The 23,727-nt window shown below is 38.3% G+C and overlaps 1 protein-coding gene across 2 annotated transcripts in view; it reads left to right on the forward strand.

Moving 5' to 3' along the window:
* RNF144B (ring finger protein 144B) overlaps positions 1-23,727 on the forward strand; it is a 53,877-nt gene that overhangs the window by 4,233 nt on the left and 25,917 nt on the right. The window contains exons 1-3 of one of the 2 annotated variants that reach the window (XM_087930940.1): positions 9,741-9,933; positions 13,373-13,560; positions 23,502-23,606. In XM_087930940.1, coding sequence (XP_087787066.1) covers positions 13,396-13,560; positions 23,502-23,606 — 270 coding nt within the window. In that variant the 5' untranslated portion in view covers positions 9,741-9,933; positions 13,373-13,395. Of the gene's footprint in view, positions 1-9,740; positions 9,934-13,372; positions 13,561-23,501; positions 23,607-23,727 lie in introns of those variants that run through there. The other variant, XM_026699529.2, reaches the window with a different exon arrangement.

Genomic DNA, 23,727 nt, shown 5'->3' on the forward strand with positions numbered 1-23,727 from the left:
CATCCATGCCTCTTTCTCTTTGGGCCCTGCCCACTGTTTGACATTCCATACAAGACTGAATGTGCTCCTTGGCACAAAGGAGTCCTGCAGTCTTTGCTTTGATGAATGGCTGTCCTTTTGTTCCAGGAGTTTCGGTTCTGTAAATCAGTTAGTGAACCTGAACAGTGCTGTTGACCTTTATCTGGAGACACTAGCATTTATGATATCCACAAGACTTGGCATAGATAATACTACATTCCTTTCCAATACCACAATGCCCTGGCTCCCTTACAAAGATTGTCAGGGTTTGGTCCACACTGGATGCAATGTTTTTGTTGTTTCCCTCCACTTCTGACCACCATACTAAACTAGTGGAAATTTTGTGAGAGGAAAATTCAGTTATAGTAGCAGCCTTGAACTTGGATTATGGGAAGTCCAGAGCCTTTGCTCTTGCTTACCGCTAATGCTTTATGAAAAACTATGTGGCTCGTTGAACTAAGCTTTTCGTCTAGTGCAAGGATCTCTTTAGAGGTAGTCCTCCCCTTATGATCGCGATTGAACCCAAAATTTGTGTTTCTAAGCAAGACAGTCGTTGAGTAAGTTTTGTCCCATTTTATGACCTTTCTTGCCACAGTTGTTAAGTGAAACACTGCAGTTGTTAGGTTAGTAACACTGCTGTTAAGCGAATCTGGCTTCGCCCATTGACTTTGCTTGTCAGAAAGACTCAAAAGGTGATCTCGTGACCCGAGGACACTGCAACCGTCATAAATATGAATCAGTTGCCAAGCATCCGAAATTTGAACACCTGACCGTGGGGATGCCACCATGGTTGTAAGTGTGAAAAATGGCTGTAAGTGTAAAAAGGGTTGTAAGTTCAAACAGTCACTAAACGAATGGTTGCAAATTGAGGATTACCTGTAATGTTTTTGGAGCTGTTATTGTTATTTATTGGGTCTTGAGCTGAAGATGATCACAAAGAGGCATTATGGTAGCCTTACTCTTATAAGCTTTTTGGTTTTTGTACCCAAGCTTACTCCCACTTCTAAATATTGACATTTCCATATTGGAAAGGTGAGGAATGATATATTATTTTGTCTCTCTTCCTCTACTGTAGTCATGGGGTTAATGAGGCATTTAGAAATATACAAATATGAGTCATCCATTAAGAAGATTGCTCCTCCTGGGAAGAGGCGGCAGAATGTTGCTTGAGTATATGGACAATGTGTTATTCCCACTTTAGATAGAAGTCAGTGACTTGAAACTGCTTTGGTATGCTATGCCTGCTTTTTAAAATTTAATTGAACAGCCTTTATGTGTAGCTGTTCAGCTCCTGTCAGATTAATATAATTTGGTTTCCTTGAATGGAGCAAAACAGTGTAAGACCATATGTAAAACCTGCCATCGTTTTAATTTCCTTGAAAATGTAGTTACGATTGTTTGTTTATATTTTATTTCATTTGAAACCGAATTCATTTATTTTATTAACCTACAGAATTCTGGTCCATAACTCTAAAAAAGAACTATACAGGTAGTCCTCAACTTATGACCACAATTAAGCCCAAAATTTATCTTGCTATATATGATAAACTTGTTAAGTAAGTTTTGCCTCATTTGACAACTTTTCTTGCCACATTTGTTAAGTGAACGACTGCAGTTGTTAAATTAGTAACAAGTGCTAATTTGTGAAGCGAATCCAAGTTCCGCACTGACTTTGCTTGTCAGAAGGTCACAAATGGCCCTGGGACACAGCAACCATTATAAATGTGAGCCAGTTGCAAGCATCTAAATGTAAATTGGGTGACCCTGGGGATGCTGCAATGGTCATACATGTGAAAAAGAGTCATAAGTTATTTTTTTCAGTGCTGTGGCAGCTTTGAACCATTACTAAGTGAACTGTTGTAAATCAAGGACTACTTGTGTTATACTTCTGCTCTTGGCTAGACTGAACCAGATGGCAATGGTGGCTGGAAATACTTTCCCTCCCAACATATATTAGTATACCAGCTTCATCATTTTTATGGACAGGAATGATCTGTGTATTATCAGTCTTGCCCTATTTATGTTCACATGCCACACACTCATCTTTAAAATGGATTTTCACTGCAATGACACAGTGCCTTTGAAAAGAATTTGGAGGTATCTAAACTCCTGGGGAGAAAATTTCAGCAGGCATAAAGATATATACACATCCGCTTTTTCTTTACCCCTGAATCAGATAACTGTTGAGAAAATTCAAAGAGAAGAATTTACGAAAGGTTGTTTTTGACTAGAAATCCTAACTATTAACTTATTGGATCTGATCTGGTTCTAAATCCAGTTCTAAATTCTAAAACTGACCTCTGTTGCTGAATTATCACTTCAGTAAAATTGTATGGAAGACTGCTAACTTCCCTTTAAACTTTCTCAGGCTTCTGAAGAATTGTGAAGACCTTGCTTTATCTCTATCTTCATCATCTCTGGAAAATGTTATTTCTAGGGAAATGGATTTCTTCCTTTACAATGTAAAGTATGAGCCTGTCAATTATAGACTAATTAGCCTCCTCAAAATAATCAGCAAACTTTATGCAAGACACCACAATACTGGCTGGAACAGAGAAGCAATCTGGCTTTAGGGAAGGTCAATCTACTATTGATCAATGGTAGATTGGCCTAGTATTCCATCATCCGATTAAAAAATACTTCTTCCTCAATACAGCTTCTCTATATGCTGCTTTCATAGACTTCAAAACAACTTTTGATTCTATTATATCCCAAGCTAAATTGTGGGAAAAACTAGAAGCCTCCTTGATTGATCAACATCTACTTCTTCTAATAGGTGTGCTACAGGAAGGGGCTTCACTCAACGTAAGATGGAAATCCTGGGACCATCTCACCAGTGCCATTGGAACTGTGTAAGGCATAAAGCAAGGCTTTATACTGACCCCAGTGTTATTCAGTTTCTGTATTAACTTCATGGTGGGCCATCTTCTCAACATGAACTTTCACACATACCCTAACCAACACTCAGAAGTTGCTGGAAGACATACACATCTGTTTTACTCTATACAGACAATACAGCAATACTTTCAAAAACATCTATTGGCCTTTAAAGATCATTGAGAGCGCTAACGTAGTAATTCAAGGAGGCCAGCTGATACTTAAATATCAAAAGGCCAAAATCATGACCTTTACCAAAAAGCCCAAGAACCACTCCTGGAGGATAGATAAGGTTGAGCAGGTCTCCTGTTGCAAGTACCTGGAAATAGTCCTTCATTCTGCCAACCACAGGGAACTCCATGGAGAGTATACTGCTGAAAATGTTATCCTCAAACTACTCAAGAGGTGGCTACTGTACTCCTGCCACATTCAAACTATTTGAAGCTAAGCCAATAACACAACCAACTTGATGGTGCTCCTAATTTTGCATCAATAGAACCTGTTCAATCTAAATTTCTAAGAACGGCCCTTCAAGTCCCCAAATGGGTATCTAATGCCATCCTGAGACTCATGAAAGTGGAGTCTAGAGTGTGGGTGACATACTCAATTATTAGCTCAGACTCTGTTGTTTTTCCACGAATGAAGGCGAATATACAGGATAACATTGCCGTATCCAATCTGGGTCAGTCCCTGGGACCAGAGGTTTTGTCTTCCAAACTTTTGGCCTCATATAGGGAACTTCTTTCTAGCAGAGTGGGTGCACTGAAGATGGGCTCCAGTCTGAAAGCTCAGAAGACAAAACTGCTGGTCCTGGTAACCAACCTCGATTGGATCCTATCCTCCCCACTCCCTTTGGTCTCGCCTCACTAATTATGAGGGATGACTTTCAGTCCATTTTGAAAAAAAAAACAGTGGCAAGTAAAATCTCACCCTTGGGCTCCTCTCCAAGTTTTCCATTCAGCATGGGTTAGGACGATCAGGCCAAAGCTTTCATTAAACAGTGTGTAGCAGACACAGAGCACTAATTGGACCTAGCCAGGCCCCCAAACTTTATTGCCAATGAATCCAATAGCTACTCTGCCTCCCACCCTCTCCCCGACATACTTAACTAAAAATACCTAACCACCAGAGACCTTTACCCTGCTACAACGCCATGCCCTCAGCTTTCCTTGAAGGCTGATAACAGGAAAATTCCTTACCCAGAGAGACAATGCCCTTGTAACTCAAGACACACTGGAGAAACATAGCACGTATTTTTCCAGTGCCTGTATTACACAGAGAGTATCCATACTACTGTCATCTCATTATTACAATATAAATACTTAGAGCGCATAGGACAATTCCACATCTTCCTGTTGCTTGCAAATCCAAATCCTGTTACAACATATAATGTTGTCAGGTTCTGGGCAGCAATGCATCACTGAGGACCTGTGTCATAAACTAATCTTAACGAGCATCTATTTTGTTGTTTAAGAATTCCTTGCATTGTGACAGATTTAGTCTGCCCTATACTAGTTTTTAAGTTCTCCTGAATCCATAGCATGTTCTTACCTCTCCCTTTAGATTTTTAAAGACCGTTTTTAAACATTTTTAAAAGGTTTTTTTTTTCAGATAGTTAGCTATTTTTTAAAATCAGACTTCGACCTTTTATCCTGCAGATGCCATCTTCCTTATGCTGCTGCGTGTGGGTGGTTTGCGTAGGTGTATAATATTTTTAGCCTTTTAAAAATTATTGTTTATATTCCACTCTCCTTATGCTGGTCTGCGTCCTTAATAAAGATCTGATTGATATCTACAACAAGAAAAGGGAGTTAGCCTTGAGCTTGTTGCTGCTCTGAGTCAGGATTGTATGAGCTCTTTGACAACAACAAATCACCACATGACCATTCTAGGAATTTGCAGGGCAGAGCGAGGGGCCCGAAGGAAAACACATGAAAGCTAGGATAGACAAAATAGGGTTTCGGCGGCTAAAGTGAGCTGCATCTGCCCTTCCAATGTAAAGTAATCTTGCAATAAAATAGAGTAAATAGTTCTGAGTGTGCTTCTTGTCTGGATTACCTCGCAATGCAAGGCTGACAAAAAGCCTTCTCCAATCCCGGAACTTTTCAAATTTGTTGCAACCGTAATTCCTTGAATTTTCACCTAATGTAGCAAGTCTGGGAATTCTGGAAAATGTCATTCTAATGCAAGCGGAAGAGTTAAGAGAGGTGATATCAATTGAGACTTGGAGAAAATGGGTAAGGAAATAATGGATCAGTAATGCAGGTAGCCCTCGACTTACCGTAGTTCATTTAGTGACTTTTCAAAGTTACAATGGCACTGACAAAAGTGACTTATGACTGTTTTTCACACTTATGACCACTGCAGCATCCCCATGGTCGTGTGATCAAAATGCAGAGGCTTGGCAATTGGTTCATATTTATCACGTTTGCCGTGTCCCAGGGTCACATCATCCCCTTTTGCCACCTTCTGACAAGCAAAGTCAACGGGGAAGCCAGATTCACTGAACAACCGTGTTACTGGCTTAACAATTGCTGTGATTCACTTAACAACTGTGGCAAGAAAGGCTGTAAAGTGAGGACAAAATTCACTGAACAAAAGTTTTGCTTAGCAACAGAAATTTTGGGGTCAATTATGGTCATAAGCTGAGGACCTATAATGGGGTTGAAACGGCAGCAAATTAAAACAAGGCAGCTTCTGTTTAGTTGGGTTTTCCATATGGCATGGATTTCATGAATACAGCTAGCCCTCGAATTACGACCAAAATCGTCAGGCCAAAATTTCTCTTGCGAAGCAAGACAGATGTTACGTGAGTTTTGCCCCATTTTAAAACATTTCTTGCCACCGTTGTTAAGTAAATCACTGCACAGTTACTAGTGCAATTATCTGGCTTCCCCACTGACTTTACTGGTCAGTAAGTCGCAAAAGGGGATTGCTTGACCTTGGGAACAGTGGTGGGATTCAAAGTTTTTTACTACCAGTTCTGTGGGCATGGCTTGGTGGGCGTGGCAGGGGAAGGATACTGTAAAATCCCCATTCCCTCCCCACTCCCGGGGGAAGTTTACTGCAAAATCCCATTCCCTCCCCATCCTACTAACTTGCTTTCCAGCTCCGTTCTCCTGTGCAGGGCAATAAAAGAAGACCCAGCCGGTCAGCTGGGACTCGGGAGGCAGAGAATAGATGGGGGCGGGGCCAGTAGTATTTGCCAGTTCTCTAAACCAGTGGCCTCCAACCTTTTTTGAACTAGGGACTGGTTTCACGATTATTTATTCTTCCACGGACGAGTACCTGAGTAACGCGAGACTCCACCGCCATCAGGATGGCTCTTCTTTCGAAGCCGTCCCCCCCTTCGATGAAACTAAGGCGCGAGCACCCAAACGCCGCTTTCCAACCGAAAACCTGGAAGCAACCGAAAACCTGGAAGCACCGTTGAAACAAGATGGCGGCGCCCAAGCTTTGCAGCCTGGTAAAAAATGATCCACGGACCCGTACCGGTCCAGGGACCGGTGGTTGGGGACCCCTGCTCTAAACTACTCAAAATTTCTGCTACCGCTTCTCCAGAATTGGTCAGAACCTGCTGAATACCACCTCTGCCTCGGACCGCACAATCATCTTTGACTGGTAGGCAGGCTCCCCTTCCTTCACATAAATCTCGGCATAAAACTTTCTCCTGGTACGTCTCCCGTGAACCTTTTGCAGGCAGGAAAGTAGGGTCAGCCAAGGAAGTCCTACAATAATGAAGAGCTGGGCAAAGGAAAGCAAAACTGACATCCTCTGTTATTTGCCACCATGAAACACGCCAAAGAACATTATTATTTTTCTTTTTTAAGCTACATGGACAGCAAGGGAGAAAAATGGAAGCTTTTTCACAGGAAAATGATGGTTTGGGGAAATGGGCAGCAGATTTCAGGCCAGTAGGGCTTCTGAATATAGATCTAAGGCAGCATTGGGAATGCTCTGATGTAATATTTACTGTCTGACACTTTTTTTTTTAAATTTTCAGTAGCCGTGGGTGTGGCATATCCCTCCTGCTTCTGCCAACTTTCATTAGATCTCTAAATATCTCAATGTCGCTTGTGCAAAACTGGCTGCCTTGCTTAAAAAACAAAAGGATGTCATTTTGAAAATTGTACACAGTTCTCGGACTGTCATGTGCATTGGATATTATTTTTGAGGGGGAGATTTGTGTTAGTTTATGTTACTGTTGATGCCCATTGTCAATTGGAGTCAGGCAGTGTCCAAGTTGAATTAAATAAGAAATAAATAAATAATAAAATGGGATAAAAATGATAAAGAAATAATGAAAGAAATGACAGTCCCTTCCTTTCTTTCTTTCTTTCTTTCTTTCTTTCTTTCTTTCTTTCTTTCTTTCTTTCTTTCTTTCTTTCTTTCTTTCTTTCTTTCTTTCTTTCTTTCTTTCTTTCTTTCTTTCTTTCTTTCTGGTGTATGTACGATGATTCCAGTCAAAGGCTTTACTTCTAACTAATGCAATCTTTCTCAACTTTGGAACTTTAAGTTGCATGGTCTTCAACTCCCAGACTGTTGTCACAGGATCTTCTTCCTTTCTGCCAGCCTCTAAAGCAGCGTTTCTTTAACCTTCTCAACTTGGAGATATATGGACTTCAACTCTCAGGATTATTCAGCCAGGTATGCTGCCTGAGGAATTCTGGGGATTGAAATCTACACATCTTAAAGCTGCCAAGGTTGAGAAACACTGTTCAAATGAAAAATGAAACAAAGAGTTCATATGTGGGATCAGAATTCATGCTTTGTCAAAGATTGGATTGTTATTGCATAGTTGGACAAAATCTTACTCAAGTTTCCATTTAGTGTTGAAAACCAATTAAACTAAACCCATGTCAGGATAATGGATTTTGCTGGCTTTTAATTCCTTTTTCATAGTTAGTGCAGTAGACCCCTGAAACAAAATTGATCTTGTCAGTCGTCTCCCTTCACTTTATTGTATCATATCTTAGCTATATATTTGATTCCATTATGCATCCATTATGGTACAGTTGTTATGATGCTGTAAAAAATTTTTTCTACTTATTTATTCTTGGTGAGGGAAGCTGACATCTTTGACAGGCTGTTTTCCGCTTTCATTGTAGCTAATGTATATAAAATTCATGAATTGTTCTGACCCAAACCTTGTTCCAAGGAAACAAACATGAAACAGAGGTAACAGCAAAACCTTTTAATGATTCTTTACGAATTCCATTCCTTCACAGTTAAAAGGCTGTTTCAAACTAATTGTCTCTGATAAGAACGAGCTTTGCCAAGGTTGTTCAAGGCTGCCAAGAGCTCCAGATAAAGTTACTAAAAAATATTTCAAACACAAAGAGTCGCCAAACACCAAGCAAGATATTCCGAATGTCCACAAGGCTTGAGTACAAAAATTTATTTGCTTCCTGCAAAGAACTCCGGTTTCTCAGCAGACTTTTATCTCTTAAGGGAAGGACCATTATCTTGCAGCTTTACTCCCAAGTCGCCCGTGATGCTGAGCTGCTTTTTCCTTTGAGCAGCCCTTCATACAAGTGCACTGTGCACAGGCTCCTCGAGGACCTCTTCATCACTGCTGCCAGCTTCCACAATCTCCGAAGGCAGTATTCCACTCCCTCATGGTCCTGGCCCCATCCCTTCATCACATGCAGGCCCCTCATCCGAGTCCTTGCTCTCTGAGACCTCAGCCGTCCACACTTGCTGCCGGCAAACCACAACATGAATGTAGCTAGTGCCCAATAAAGAAGCCAGGGAATAATGAAAGAACTGTATCAGCTCTTAACATTGTTTTATATTCTAATTGCTCAGCTTTGAAATGTCATTCAATGTAGAAATGCAACAACAGCATTCTCTTACACGATGCCCTAAAATGTTTGGCATTTTAATCTGCTTCATTTCTTGAGACAGTGAGCCAACACTTCTGGGGGACCCCCAAGTAGAGAAAAGCTGTTTTAATACATTGTTGGCCTTTGGAAAGTAACACATTTTATGCATAACAAAGGTCTTGATGGTAAACATATTTTGAATACCTGCATCATACGGCCACTCAATTTCCCCCCTCTTTCCTGTTAGTTGTGTTTTATTGCTTCCAAGCAACATAAAATATTCTGCACCTTTAAAATGGATGAAGCATTAGCATTTGCTTATCTCTTCTAGTCTTTCCCAATATTCTGTGGGGAAATTATTTTTTAAATAAACTTTGTTACAATCTATACACATAATGCTCTTGAAAGATTAGAAAGAAAAACACTGTCTTGCAATGTTGAAGATAAAACTTCCTGAAACAAATAAAAAAAGAAGTTTGCTTTATCATACATTAAGGACTCAGATTTTTAGACTAACAGGTTTCAAAGGTTAAAATTGCTTTAGCTCCTATTAAGGACTTAGATTTTTAGACTAACATGTTTCAAAGTGTAAGTTCTTAGTCAAACGTTGATTTTTTCAAAAAGTAGGCTACTGTTTTAACATTAAGCGTTGTACTACTTAGAGTTTCACTCAGGCAGTGTGCTGAATATTTTTATATACTTTAGCTGTAAAGTTAAGCAGGTTTGATCCTGGCCAATCCCTGGGAGAAAATCATAAAAGATAATTTTATGTGCATGTGGAGAAAGAATGTACTATAATGTTATAAATAAAGAATGTCAATGGACAATTCTAATTTAGTTCTATTTTCTGATAAAAAAATCTACTATTTTCAATCATAAATGCCTTGATTAGATAATAAAAAAAACTTAGTGACAGCCAACTAGTTAATCCTGGTTGTATATTATATACGACTGCATCAAGTCGTGTCATTCTGCTGATGGAACAGCATTTATTTAGACAAGGCAAAACAAAGAGTCATTTATACATTGATGCGCACGAGATATCTTAAGACGTTCAACGACGCCAGAGATCAACAGGATAAAATAATAGCTTTCTGCTAAGCAGAATGGACAGAAATGCTGATGCTAGATAAGTGCTGAGAGCCTACAAAATGAAGCCATGATGAATCTCCTGCTTATTTCACTGGAAGCTGACGCCACGTTCTCTTTGAAGGTATCTTTATACTGATTAAGAATTCCCAGGACATAATTGTGTCTTATGTCATATGGTCCCTGTACCACAATATTCCTGGAAATAGAATTTCACAATGTTCTGATTCTAACTCGCTGCTTATTTTAAGTTAGGAAGAACGAACATCATGTAATGAAGAGTGAACTGGGATGGCTGGTTCAATAATTTCATCCAGATCATTCTGTTCTCCTTTTACTCATCAGCCTGTATGGTTGCCAAAAAAAGAAAAAGGTGGCATCAAGTCTTGCTCTTGATGTCATCAGGAGTCATGGCTGGCTTAAGGGAAATGTTACTTTTATGTGTATATTAATAAAACATTAGCAAATATGCACATGACTTTACAGGGCCAGGAAGAAAGGCCAAAGAAGACAGGAAGAATATGGATGGATGAATGGATCAAATGGAAAATAAATTATCAACCCAAATAAACAAAACCTTTGATGTGTGGTGTACTGTTGATGCTTCACTAATAAGAATGGCTGCAGCAGTTATAGAACAGTGGTTTGTGGATTGTGAGTTTGCTAAAAGATGTTGCCAAAATTTCTGGTAATGTTTGAAAGGGATAGTTTATCGTGTAAAAGAGTTGTTATTGTACTCAGTTAGAGGAAGACAATTATTTTTATAGAAAGAGTTTCCAATGAGCCTTCATTTCAATTTCATTTGAAAGCGAGCACAATTGTTAGTTTTTTTGTGCAAAAAGATTAGTATCTGGTAATATATGCATATACAAAGTTTAAGTGGCTGATTGATGCAACACAAACATCAATTATTGTTCTTTGGTGCTTTGATGAATAGTGAGAGACCTGTTGCACAGATTGCATTTTGTTAATATGAAAAGGCCTATGTGCATGAATATCATACTTGGATAAATGTGATGTGCCAAGTTCCTACTTTGCAGAAAGTTTAAAAGCAATGTATGTTCTGGCTTCCAGTATTCACGAAGGAAAAATATAATGGGTGAAAACAAAGCAGATAAGCTATTGGATAAAACACATTTAATCAAAGTGCCTGTAAGCAGAAAACATTTACATGTTTCTGCTTTATAGCAGCATTTTTCTGTCAGGGTACTTTCCTAGACTCTTGTCTGTAACTAGCAGGCTTGAAAAACCTTGAGGAACTTCAAAGTTGGTTTGCTATTGCAGTAGACAAGTTTTCTGGCAAGACAGACCTATGAATTATTTAATTTGATTAGGTTTGCAAATGTTTATGAGGTCTTTAGGCCCCTTCTCATAAAATATATGCTTCTGTAAACTCACCGTGTACAGTGTATACGGTAAAGCAGCAGCATTAATAGATTTCATGCCAAGATACTAGCACTTCAGTAAACTAGGCTTTTTCATTCTGGTACTTGGCAAACCATTTGGATTTGAAGCCCACCAAAACTCCCAACTGGGATTGCCAAAATATTTGCTGTGTATTATACAGTATTTATGTATTTATGCTTCTTTGTAATTTGGATTTATAAGGCTGCCCCAACTTGAAACTGAATAGGGGGAGTGGAAATTAAAAACTCGAGGTGTTTTTATGCTAAAAAAACAGACAAAATGAACCCAAAGTAAACTCACATATCAGGAAACACATATCACAAAACAAATAATATGTAACAAATTGACATATTGTGACCTGCTCCACTGTTTGTGGAAAAAAAGGTTTTCAAAGACCTTCTGAAGGCTGGCAGGTTTTATGCACTCTGAATTCTGGGGAGGAGCCATTTTAAAGGACAGGAGCCATGATAGAATAAACTGTTTACCTCAACTAACACTTAATTTTCAGGACATAAAGACACCTGCTCTGTCAGATTTTACAGGGCTGGCAGAAATGTCAGAAGAAAAATTGACCCACGGAATGCCAGGGTCTTTGCTATGAAGAGGTATATAGTTTATTTCCAGGACTTATTAGTATAGATATATAATATATTGGTAACCAATGCAGTTTGTGTAACAGAGTGTTACAAGAGTGCACCAAGATGCAGGCACAACTGCTTTTGCTCCTGCATTTTGACCAGCTTTACTTCCAAATGGTCTTCAAGACCAGTCCTATGTACAGTGTATTGTAGTAGTCCGCACATGAAACAGGGCTTCTACTCAGAAGTCTGCAGAATACAATCGCCATGGAGAAAAATTGACACTTTTTCACTCTTATCACCAGTGTGTAGGCTGAGACTTGAACTCTTAACAGTACTTGGTGGTGTCCTCTTTGAGTTTTATGCCAACATCTCTTCAGGCACTTCATTTCCCTCAAATTCCTCAGTAAACAAAACATTTGTTTCTGATTAGCGACTGGAGAGAAATTGTGCTATTTTATCAAGTGCTCTGGCCATATTACATAGGTCACCCAAACTTAAAGGCGAACTGTTTACCAGACTGAATAATCTGAATCTTTCCGGGAAGTACTTCAATAGATCTACAGGTTGAAGATGTGGTTCCTTAGGGGTTTATGGTCTGGGATGGATGCCAACTGGACAGAGTCCATAGCGGATCTGCAGAATTCGTACACAGGGAAGTGTCACATTGATAAATTAAAAGTCATTGCAGGCCACAAAGGGATACCTAGTATATTGGGCAGCTGATGGAAGGCAGCAATGCTGGAGCTGGTGGTGGCACTGTGGCCTGGAAGCTCTGTAGGTTCTTGACAGTGCATCTTTTGGGGCAGCAATGGTGAATTTATTAACTTTTCAAAAACGTCTGTGGGCTGTACAGGCCTGCTTGGAAAGCTACATATTGGCAAGCCTGGTCTACGGTGATGAGTAGGACAATTTCTTATGGAATCATCAGGGATTGTTTTGAGCTTAGAGTCTGAGGAAATGGCTCATTTTGTCCAGTTGTGGGCAATGCCATAGCTTCTGTGGCATGTTATGAACATTTCTGATAGAAAATATTTATTTCTGGTTATGTGTGTGTGTGTGTGTGTGTGTGTGAAAAACCTTTATTAAACATTAAAACATTAATAAAAAAGAATAAATACAAAATACAATACAACTCATTAAAATGAAAAACACTATAAACATTACAAATCATTTTGACAGTGCTTATATACTAGATATTGTTCCAATACATGTTTCATATTTCTGGTTATTTCTCATACATTAACCTCTTTAAATTATTCCTTCCTTATTTATTTACTCGCTTATTTCTATCATTTATGGTAAATTTATATTATTGATTTATCTGAATGTGTTTTCTTCACCTGAATTGATGAAGGCTGCTGTAGAATGAGGAGGAAATGTATTTGTGTTATCTTGCACTAATATAAGTGGGTTAGCCCTATCATATCATTTGACAGTCTATATTGATGAATAAAAGAACAGGTTAAAAGACAGAGCTGTGGAAGACGTCGCTTATGCATTGCTTAAAATTCCATGATGTTAAATTTTAACTTGCAAAATAATTCTCATTGGCACATTCTGATTTATATCTTGTAGTATTGCCGGGTGTATTTAAATTGATGTCCTCTGCTACTGAAATCTGCTTCAGCACCATGACAACCGGAGTAGCAGAAGTTGGGGAATTGCCCTTGGAGTCTTTGGTGACTTGTAAGCTGTGCTTATCTGAATATTCACTGGATAAGATGACCGCTCTTCAGGACTGCAACTGCATCTTTTGTACCTCGGTAAGTATGGACAGCAATCTGTCTATTGTTGAAAGAAAAGAATGAACTGAAAAACAATGTTCTGACATTAACTATCAGATTACTGCAGTAATTAAGAATGATATTTTCCATATTGCAGGGTAGACAACATGATAGTTGTGGTCGCCAATGACCTTGTTGCACCAAGTTCTAAACCAACTCCCTTCATCTTCTTTTATTTATTTTTTAGATACTTCTTTTTTTTTCAGGTACTTCAACTTTTTTAAAAAATAGGGAGAAAACTGACATCTGCAAAAGCTGTGACCTTTCCCATCAGTAATAAATATACAGCTGGTATTTTTTTCTGATTTTTATAATGCTTTATTACATTGAACCCTGTAGGCTCAGGGCTGTCTGTTCTAATTGCAGCATTCTGGTACCTCTGCAACAGCACATTCCTGACCTTTTGCTGACTCCTTACAGATACAACTAAAATCCAGCCCTACAGATCATGTGCTTGTCTGCCAACCTGCAGCTCTTTTTTTTTTTATTCCTACTAACCCAGCGAAAGGATGGAGAAAAATCATGTAAAGGATTGTAAAACTCTGCCAATCTATCTGTCAATAGGAACAACTTTCGGAAAATAGAACAGGTCCAAATGCGGTGTGTCGGAAGAAATCAATGAAAAAAAAAAAAGACTTTGAAAATGGGCAAAGTTTAGACTGAGGTGAAAAAAAATAGAAGTATAGAAAAAAAAAGAGAGAATCTTTATAGGATGGGCAGTGATGGAAGTGACTCAGAATGGTAGCTCCCGCTCCATTCTAAACCCTTATCCGGCTGCTGATCACAGAGCATATCCACACACACACCCCACTCATGCTTCTTAGTGCGCATACGTGCACAAAAGCACACAGATGCAAGTGGAATAGAGAGGCATAGATGAGGTGCCAGGCATTGCTTTGTTACACATAAGAAAATAGAGATGGTTCCTATGGCAGGTGTTGACAAATTAGATTAGAAAGAACTCCAGAAATTATACTCTTCATGCTTTCCTTAACTAATTTTGGAATTTGGTTCTTTAATTAAAATCCTGCAATAGTCGTAGAGGTAAGGAATTAATAGTGTTCAGATTTATTTTTTATCAGATGTGAAAAAAGGTTTATCACTCAGCTATCATATCAATATGAGTAAAGTAAAATTCAGATTCCAATATCTGATCAAAGGACCCAAACATGTGAATGAAAAGTGCAGTTTAATGGATATATATGCATGTGACTGGCACAGTATATACATCTGAGTAAATATTTAAATAATAAATATTTTGAGTGTTGGGACTCTTTGTGAATTGAGCCAGAAAAGGCTGCCAATAGCTGTGATCTAGTGAAGAAACCAATGTTGGTTAACAACAAAGTCTTGAAAACCAGGTTGTATATAATTATAGAATTTTTTAATAAGGTATTAATTTGAGTCAAGTTGCTCTTTATTAATTTTACAATAATTTTTTGGTATAAAATTGTCCAGATAGTAGTAAAAAAAGGGCTAAATATTGCACTACTCATTTAACATGCACATTAAGGAATGCAGAATTACAAATCCTTCAAGTCTTAATAATGGCCTCCTAGCAATCTTATTTGCCAGGAATAGTAAATAGATTGTAGCAACTGAAGTTCAGTGACATAGACTTCATATTTCACAAAATGTTTGTGGCTTACAAGACCTCTTACAACATTTGTGTGAACTCTTAACAAATTAGTTTGGGGTAAGTTTGATGCTGTAAACTTTATTTTGAAACCTTTCAAAATTATTTCATTATTTCAAAATTGTTTTTGTTTACGTAAATTAGAATTCAAGAGAAGACCTTGGGTGTTGTCTCAGTCTTAATAACTTCTTACAAAATCTAATCTTACAATTAAGTTGATAATATCTATAGATCATTAATTGTATTTTTTGTAAGTTTCATTTCAAGGGAAGTATTTTCATTACAATCATAGAATGTAGAGGTTAGGATTGCTTTTATTGTAACAGCTAGAGTAACAGAATGTTGGAAGTCTAAGGAAGATGCATTCCCTCTCTTATTTTATATTTCTGGGCACTAGGGTGGGGCCTGTTCGAGATGTTTATTGAAACTATTTTTTTGGCCCAGGTAAAGCCCCTCTTAATGTAATTGTTGCCTTGATAGTGGTTCATCTTTCTGTCCTTTAAGGTCATTCCATAGGTTCACTATAGCTAGAGTTATATCAGACATTTATAAACACAAGACAGTGTAATAGTTGTAATAATAGGTGTATGACTTTCCTTGTATTCTTAAAAAAGAATCTGGCTGAACAAGCTGTGGTTCTACTTTGTTTAACATATTACATGATCGAGATCTGGACCCTGTATTTGATTGAGGTTGCAAATATTAAGCAATTTACCTGTGTGGCATGTCCAATGTATATCAACCTACCCAGCCAAATAACTTTTAAGATACAGATAATCCTTGAGTTACAATCACAACTGAGCTCAAAATTTCTGTTGCTAAGCAAGACAGAAGTAGGTTAAGTAGGTTTTGACTTATTTAACGTCCTTTCTTGCCCCAATTGTTAAGTGAATCACTGCAATTGCTAAATTAGTAATGTGGTTGTTAATGAATCTGGCTTTCCCATTGATTTTGCTGGTCAGAAGGTCAAAAACGGTGATCACATGATCCCCGGACACTGCAACTGTCATAAATATGAATTAGTTGCCAAGCATCTGAATTTTGATTACACGACTACCTTCTGAATTACAGGCAGCATATGGAGAATCATTGTCCTCATATCTGATTTATGGCCTTTGGATAGTTAGCTGGCTGGCTTCTGTGCATCTTAATTAAACAGGCTTTTGGTCTGATTCAAAAGAACTGTTCTTCAGCAGGGATAAAGTTAGTTATTTGAATTTTCAGTGCTATGCTTTGGGGTGGCTTGGAGACGAACATAAATTTACATTTTATTTGCTATAAATCAGAGATATTAACCATCTATGGAGAATTTTATAAATTCTGCATTGGTATGACACTAAGACTAGTTCTATTATAATGTTTTAAATTAAAACAATACAAATTTCTCTTTAATAAAAATAAGAGACTTTTGCCATTTCCCTGGTCTAGTGTGATCAGCTGCATTTAACTAGCGGTACATGGGAGAATGTGACCTCCACAAAAGGTTAACTTAACATTATCAACCTATTTTATCTTGTATACTGTATAGTAGAGTGCGGGTTTGTATCCAGTTTCTGTTCTGAATATGTCTCTTGAGAACTGGAAGGTAAACTCATCTGTTACTTCCTTTCTTTGTTTTAGGTTAAATTCTTTTGCAGAAATAGAGCTATGCAGCAACACAGGGTTTCAGTTGTTTATCCTGTTTCTCAATGCCCTATTCTTGAGACCTATGCAGAGAAGAAGAATGTGAACTAAGGATGAATGGATTTATGTGGAATGTGCTTGTGTGCCTCTAGAAATGGTATTATGAGAGACCCATTACGGTTAGACATACATTTCGCTCTATTCTTATTTGATCCCTTTGAACTAAGCTCTGTCATTTAAAATGCTTGTATTCGCTTCTCATCTAACAGCAAACACTTTTTGAAACACTTCAATTTCTGTAGGGCCAGACAACTGACAGTTGATCTCAGAAAGCTAAGCAGGTTCAGAGACTTGGTTAGCACATGGATGGGAGAGCAGCCAGAACTGGGAAATTGAAAAAAAAACATACTGGAAAATGACCAGAACAAACATTTATCTATTGTTCTTAAGAAAATGACTTGGTAATATCCATGACATCAGAAGAAGATGGATTTGATTTGATAGATACGTTAATTTTTTTGTGTTTTATTCCTAAAATTGTTGACAGAGCCAGGAAACATGCAACTCGGCACAATAGCAGACCACATGTAATGGATTGCGTACATCACACACTAATTACTGTTTAACATGCAGTACATGAGCATGCTTTAAAAGGTGATATATTATGGGAACCATGCTGAGAACCATTTTAAAGCTGTATATTGGCAACTCCCTTGATAGAGTTATCAGGATCCTAATCAGAGGTGGTATTCAGCAGGTTCTGACCAGTTCTGCAGAACCGGTATTGGAAATTTTGAGTAGTTTGGAATACCACCTCTGACTGGCCCTTCCTCCATCTATTCTCTGTCTCCTGAGTCCCAGCTGATTGGCTGGGCCATCTTTTGTTGCCATGCACGGGAGAACAGAGCTGGAAAGCAGGTTAGTGGGGTGGGGAGAGATGGGGATTTTACAGTATTCTTCCCCTGGAGTGGGGTGGAATGGAGATTTTTATAGTATCCTCCCCCTGCCACGCCCACCAAGCCACGCCCACCAAGCCACACCACGCCCACCAAGCCACACCCACAGAACCGGTAGTAAAAAGTTTTGAATCCCACCACTGATTCTAATGCCAATGGCAAGTGTACCTGTTACAGTGGTTAGGCTCCAGATCTCTGCATGTATAGTATTTTATTTAAAAATAAAACAGCAAAACATTTTTCAAATTTAGCTAGATCATTAAATTGTGTTACTTCTGTTTCACACTAGAATAAGAGATCCTGATGTTTTATCACTATAGCTGTATCAAGAGCAAATAGCATGATTGCTGAAACCCAAGTGGGATTGGTGGTTGTGATCATTTGGATGCAGCTTCTTGGCAAAAATAGCTCAAAGGCAGCGTGCCAAGACAGATTGGAGAAAGATGCAAAATAATTGCAGTGGAAAATATAGCAGAGGAGCTGTGAGGTCGAATTAGTGGATATATACATCCAGAAAAATAAATGGGACTTTTCTAGTTTGGAGCAGTTGACAAATTAAGGCTGCTTTCCTATGAATTTATCTAGGAGTAAGCACCATAGCCAGAAGGTCTGACTTATATGTGAGTTTTTATTAAAATGTTTTAAGTTTAATATATCATATGGTGAAATGAAGTACAAGTAGTCCTCGACTTATAACCACAATTGAGCTCAATGTTTCTATTGTTAAGCGAGATGCTTGTTAAGTGAGTTTGGCCCATTTTTCAACTTTTTTTTTGCCACAGCTGTTAAGTGAATCGCTGCAGTTGATGAATGAGTAACATGGTGGTTAAGTTACAATTAAAACTCTCCGGCACCTGTGCAGTGGCTCTTCTGTTGAAGTGGAGGAGGAAAATTCACAGAGTATTGTCAATTTTTTTTTTGGTTATTTTACCTGGCTTTCGAGGGGGGTTTGCAAACTTTTGCATTTTCTTGAGCAAACCCAGAAATGTTGGATAAAAGTTTTCCAAAGAAAAAAGGCTATCTTGCAAATACGAAAGATCGTAGCAAAAATATTTCCCTTTTTAAAACAATATGACAAAAACCCCAAGTACAAACAAGGTATTTGGCAGACAGAGAAACATAAGCATTAATGTTTGGTTGGTAATGATCATCCACAGAATTTTAAATAATTTTAATAAAATCTTAAATAAGATAATAAAGTGATCTGGTGTATATGCGAATGCTTAAATAGAATTAGAGACTAGATTTCACTGCAGAGAAAATAGTCCAAGAAAGAAAGATTATCTCCTGGTTATCTTTTTAAAAATCTAAAATTGTGAGTAAAATGTCACTATCTTAGGGAATATTTTCATCTTCTTAGTGGAGTCAGACTGTTATTTTGTCCAATGGTGTGATATATTTCATAAATGATATCAAAGATCTAGCAAGCAAATCAGAAGCTCACTTATTTGTTAGTTGACTTAATTAACAACTCTATACTTTACTTATAAAAGAAATAACAGTTCTAAATGAACATAATAGCTATGCAATGAAATTTAAGGTTTGTATACATTTAGGAGATTGGCACAGTACTATTAAAATTAGTAAAAATCACCTTGTATCTCCACCAAGTAAAAAGTAAAAGGACTGTTTTGTAATGAAGTCTGGAAAAGTTGTACAGGTAGTCCTCGACTTGAAACCACAATTGAGCCTTTGAATGAGAGATAGTTGTTAAATGAATTTTGCCCCATTTTTATGACCTTTCTTGCCACCGCTGTTAAGCAAATCACTGTACTTGTTAAGTTAGTGACATGGTTGTTAAGTGAATCTGGTGTCCCCGTTGATTTGCTTGTCAGTGGATCACAGAAGGTGATCACATGATCATGGGAGGAAAAGAGCTGTCATAAATATGAACCAGTTGCCAAGTAACTGAATTTTGATCACATGACCCTGGGGCACTGTGGTGGTTGTAAATTTGAAAAACAGTCGTAAGTCACTTTTTCAGTGCTGTTGTAACTCCAAATGGTCACTAAATGAATGGTTGTAAGCTGAGGATGATATGTATGACCCTCACCTGATTACATGGGTAGCCTCTTGCCCCAAATAAACCAAGTATGTTTGTTTATACAGGCATATAGTCCTATGTTTTGTATAAGCTTCCTTTATCTTCCATACTAACATTTGTTATATTGCTATAGCATTTTTGTCCTTTTTTCCATTTGCGTTCTGAAAATGTGTAAGAATTGAAATAAATCAGCTGGAAGCCGTTTAAAGTGTTGAATCACAGGGATAATCAAGGGTGGAAATGGCAACCTGAACAAGCTGGCCCTTTGTTTGTGAATGCCGAGGAAGATTATCTAAAAGTGGCCTTGATGGATTTGAGGTGAAAGGAAGTACAAAATGCCTTCTTAAGCCATTAGTTAGCACCATGAGATCTGAACCTCCATCGCCTGATGGGTTGAGCTACATACTGAGTGCAAATAAATCCCTAAAGGTTTTGGAAATGAACATTTTGAGCAGACGCTTGGCAGCAAGTGGTACACTTAAATCTTTCCTTGTCGTCATCAGCTGCAAATTATTTGTGCTTCTCTCTTCACTTGTCCCACAGATGTCAGTTTCTTTATAAACATGGACAAGGCACCCAGAACTCTCCCGGGGAGAGGTGAGGGGTGGGGAAAGCACAGGTAAATATTGAACAGACCAACATGGAAAGGGTGAAGCCAACTCAAAACTATGTGGAATGACCATGGGACACTAGGCAGAGGGAAAGACAGAGAACTCCTATGTGAGGAACAGAGCAGAACCTTCCTTCATACGTTAGACCTTTGTCTGCAATGCAATTCCTAGTTTCCTATATAGAACAGAACAGAATATAATTGTTTATTGGCCAAGTGTGATTGGACACAAAAGGAATAAGGGTGAGTTACTGCCTAAATTGAATTAGCCTGAATTAAACATCACTTCTCCTTTCTCTCACATTCCTTCACTCAGATAGGGAGGGCGTCAAAGAGAAACTTCACCAGATTACCTTCTGGTTAGTGGATGTTTTCTGATGGGCCACTTCTATTGTAATGGCCATTTTGTGAATAGGCAACAAGCCACCAAATCCCTGGCAACCCTGATTTGTTTTTGAAGAGCCCTCTTGCGCACAACAGCTGCCTCTCTCTTACCTAGACTATTTCTGATCAGGATGGGCTGCCAAGAGACACTGATTATTTAGTATTTGGCTGAAAAACATACTTTGTGCTAGAGATGCCACTTAAATTTCCTGTGAAATTCTGGAAATGTGGGCAGTCCTTGAGATGTACCTTTTACTCCAGAAGATTAAAATCCTAGTTTGCAGTAGCACTTCTGTGGGAGAACATAATGTAAGTCTTTAAAATGATAGCTTTTGTGATACTTGATGAAGCAGTTTATAGTGAGGTTATAAGAGCAGAGCACTTTACGTGAGGGAGATTGGCCGCTCTTAAATATGACAAAACAAGTAAATAACATTTCATAATACCATCTATTGCAGGGCTTTATGTAATACAAAATACTTAACATTGAATGTGTATTTAATACTTTGGATTAGGTGTAGTTTCCACAAAATAGAGATGGATTTGTGGGATAGCAATTTCCCAGCTCATGTTTCCAGCTCATCTTAAACCTCAACCTACATTTATATCTCTGACAGCAGGGGTGGGATTCAATTTTTTTAACAACCGGTTCTGTGGGCGTGGCTTAGTTGGTGGGCATGGCTTGGTGGTCATGTGACTGGGTGCACGTGGCTTGGTGCTCATGTTATTGGCTGGGTGTGGCCAACTCAATATCACTCACATTGAGGCACACATCTCCTCACCTGGCCTCTCATGACTGTGGAGATGCTACAACAGTCTTAAGTGTGAAAAATGGTCATGTCACTTTTTTCAGTGTCATTGTAACTTTAAATGGTCACTCCATACAAGCAAAGTACGAGCAAAGGAGAGGGAAAAAAAATCCAGAGACGTTCCTGAGACAGGAAGTCTAGTCCTGCCAAAAATATAATAAAGATTAATGGAGAGGCAGTTTCTGTAAGCAACACCAGAATGTTTCCTTCTTGCCTTCCTTACAGGATTAGACCAATAATTTCTTCTAACAACCATTTCTCCAAACTGCTTAGTGAACAGGTGCGAACTGGTAGAATTCCACCCCTGTCTGACAGTCATAATTACCATATATTGCAAGAGAATGTTTAAATGCTCATCATAAAAGCTTAAAAGAATAGAATTCAGTTTATTTACTTATGGGAATTCAGAACCCTTATTCAGTGAACTTATCTAACTTTAATTGAAAATTGCAAAGATGGCACTTCCTTGACATGAATATATTAACAAATTAGCATTAATGTATGTGAATGATTTTTTAAAGTGAAATTATCGAAACGGTAAATAAAAGATGAGATTTTTTTTAAATCAAGGTTATAGACCAGTCATCCCAATCTTGGCAATTTCACCAGGATTAATGCTGGGTGGGGAATTCTGGGAGTTGAAGTCCACACGTCTTAAAGTTGCCAAGACTGAGAACCCCCGTGTAGATCTTCATCTTTAACTTCATTTGTTTGCTTCAGAGTTATTACTAAATAATGTTCTTATACTGCTAAGTATATCCATGCATCATTTCATGCAAATTATATCCACCCCATTAAAAGAAAAAGACCAGAGATGAAAACTAGGAAAATACATCTTGCCCCAGACCACCTGAATCTCCAGGGTCACGTTCCACCGAGCAGGCCCAGCAATAGGTGAACTATAGTAGCTGGCTGGGGAATTGTGGGTGTTGAAGTCTGTAAGTCTTAAAGTTGCCAACTTTGAGAGCCCTGATCTAGACTATGCAAAGCTCTAACTAACTAACTAACTAACTAACTAACTAACTAACTAACTAACTAAACTAACTAAACTAACTAAACTAACTAATGTGCCTAGATTAATACATGTAATTGAATTGCAAGTATAACTGAAATGGTTTGTCTCTTGGGTAGGGAGCATTGCCTTTTCAGTGGATGCTTCCCAGAGAAGTCCTGGGTCTCATTTCCTCTGCTCATCTAATGTTATTAGGGTAGTCAAAAGCTCCCACCCAATCTCAACAACATAGTCACTTTCTGATATTCTAGTTCATCAGCTATACATTACTTACGAGCTATAGCTTGACTGTATGAATTTGTATAACCATTACATGGCAACCAATAGATACAAAGTCTAAAGTCTACTCCTCTAAAATCTAGCTCTTTGTCCTATTTATCAAAAAGTCTACAATCCTCCCATAGTAACCTAGAGAGAGAGAGTCCCTGACTTATGACTATTTGATTAACGACAGTTCAAGTTTACAATGGTGCTGAAAGAGGTGAGTTAGTTCCAACAGCTGGTGGAGGTGCCTTATGCCATTTTATGGTTTATAACATAGGACATAGAATAACAGAAGTTGGAAGGGTCTTGGAGGTCATCTAGTCCAACTCCCTGCACAAGCAGGAGAGGCTATATGATTTCAGACAGGTGGCTGTCCAGTCTCTTTTTGACAGCCCGCAATGGTGGGGCACCTACAACTTCCGAAAGCAAGTCATTCCATTGGTTGATTGTTCTCTTCGTTAAGAAATTTCTTCTCAGTTCTAGGATGCTTCTTTCCTTGATTAGTTTCCATCCATTGGAATATAATACTTACATATTATAATTTACATATGATTTATAACATATGTATTTCTTCTTCCTTAGTGTCTAAAGCAATACATACAATTGGCCATCCGTGAAGGGTGTGGTTCTCCCATCACTTGTCCAGACATGGTCTGCTTAGGCCATGGGATGCTGCAAGAAACAGAGGTATTTATATTTAGTTCCTCTCTCATTGCCTTTTAATCTTCGTCATTCATTTACATAATGAATATATTAGATTGTTTTCCTCCTTAATTACTCTAATGACTACTTGGCAAGAAGCCCACTT

Source organism: Pseudonaja textilis, chromosome 3 (genome assembly GCF_049901715.1).
Source record: "Pseudonaja textilis isolate UNSWEBS1 chromosome 3, rPseTex1.2, whole genome shotgun sequence".
Taxonomy (NCBI): Eukaryota; Metazoa; Chordata; class Lepidosauria; order Squamata; family Elapidae; genus Pseudonaja; species Pseudonaja textilis.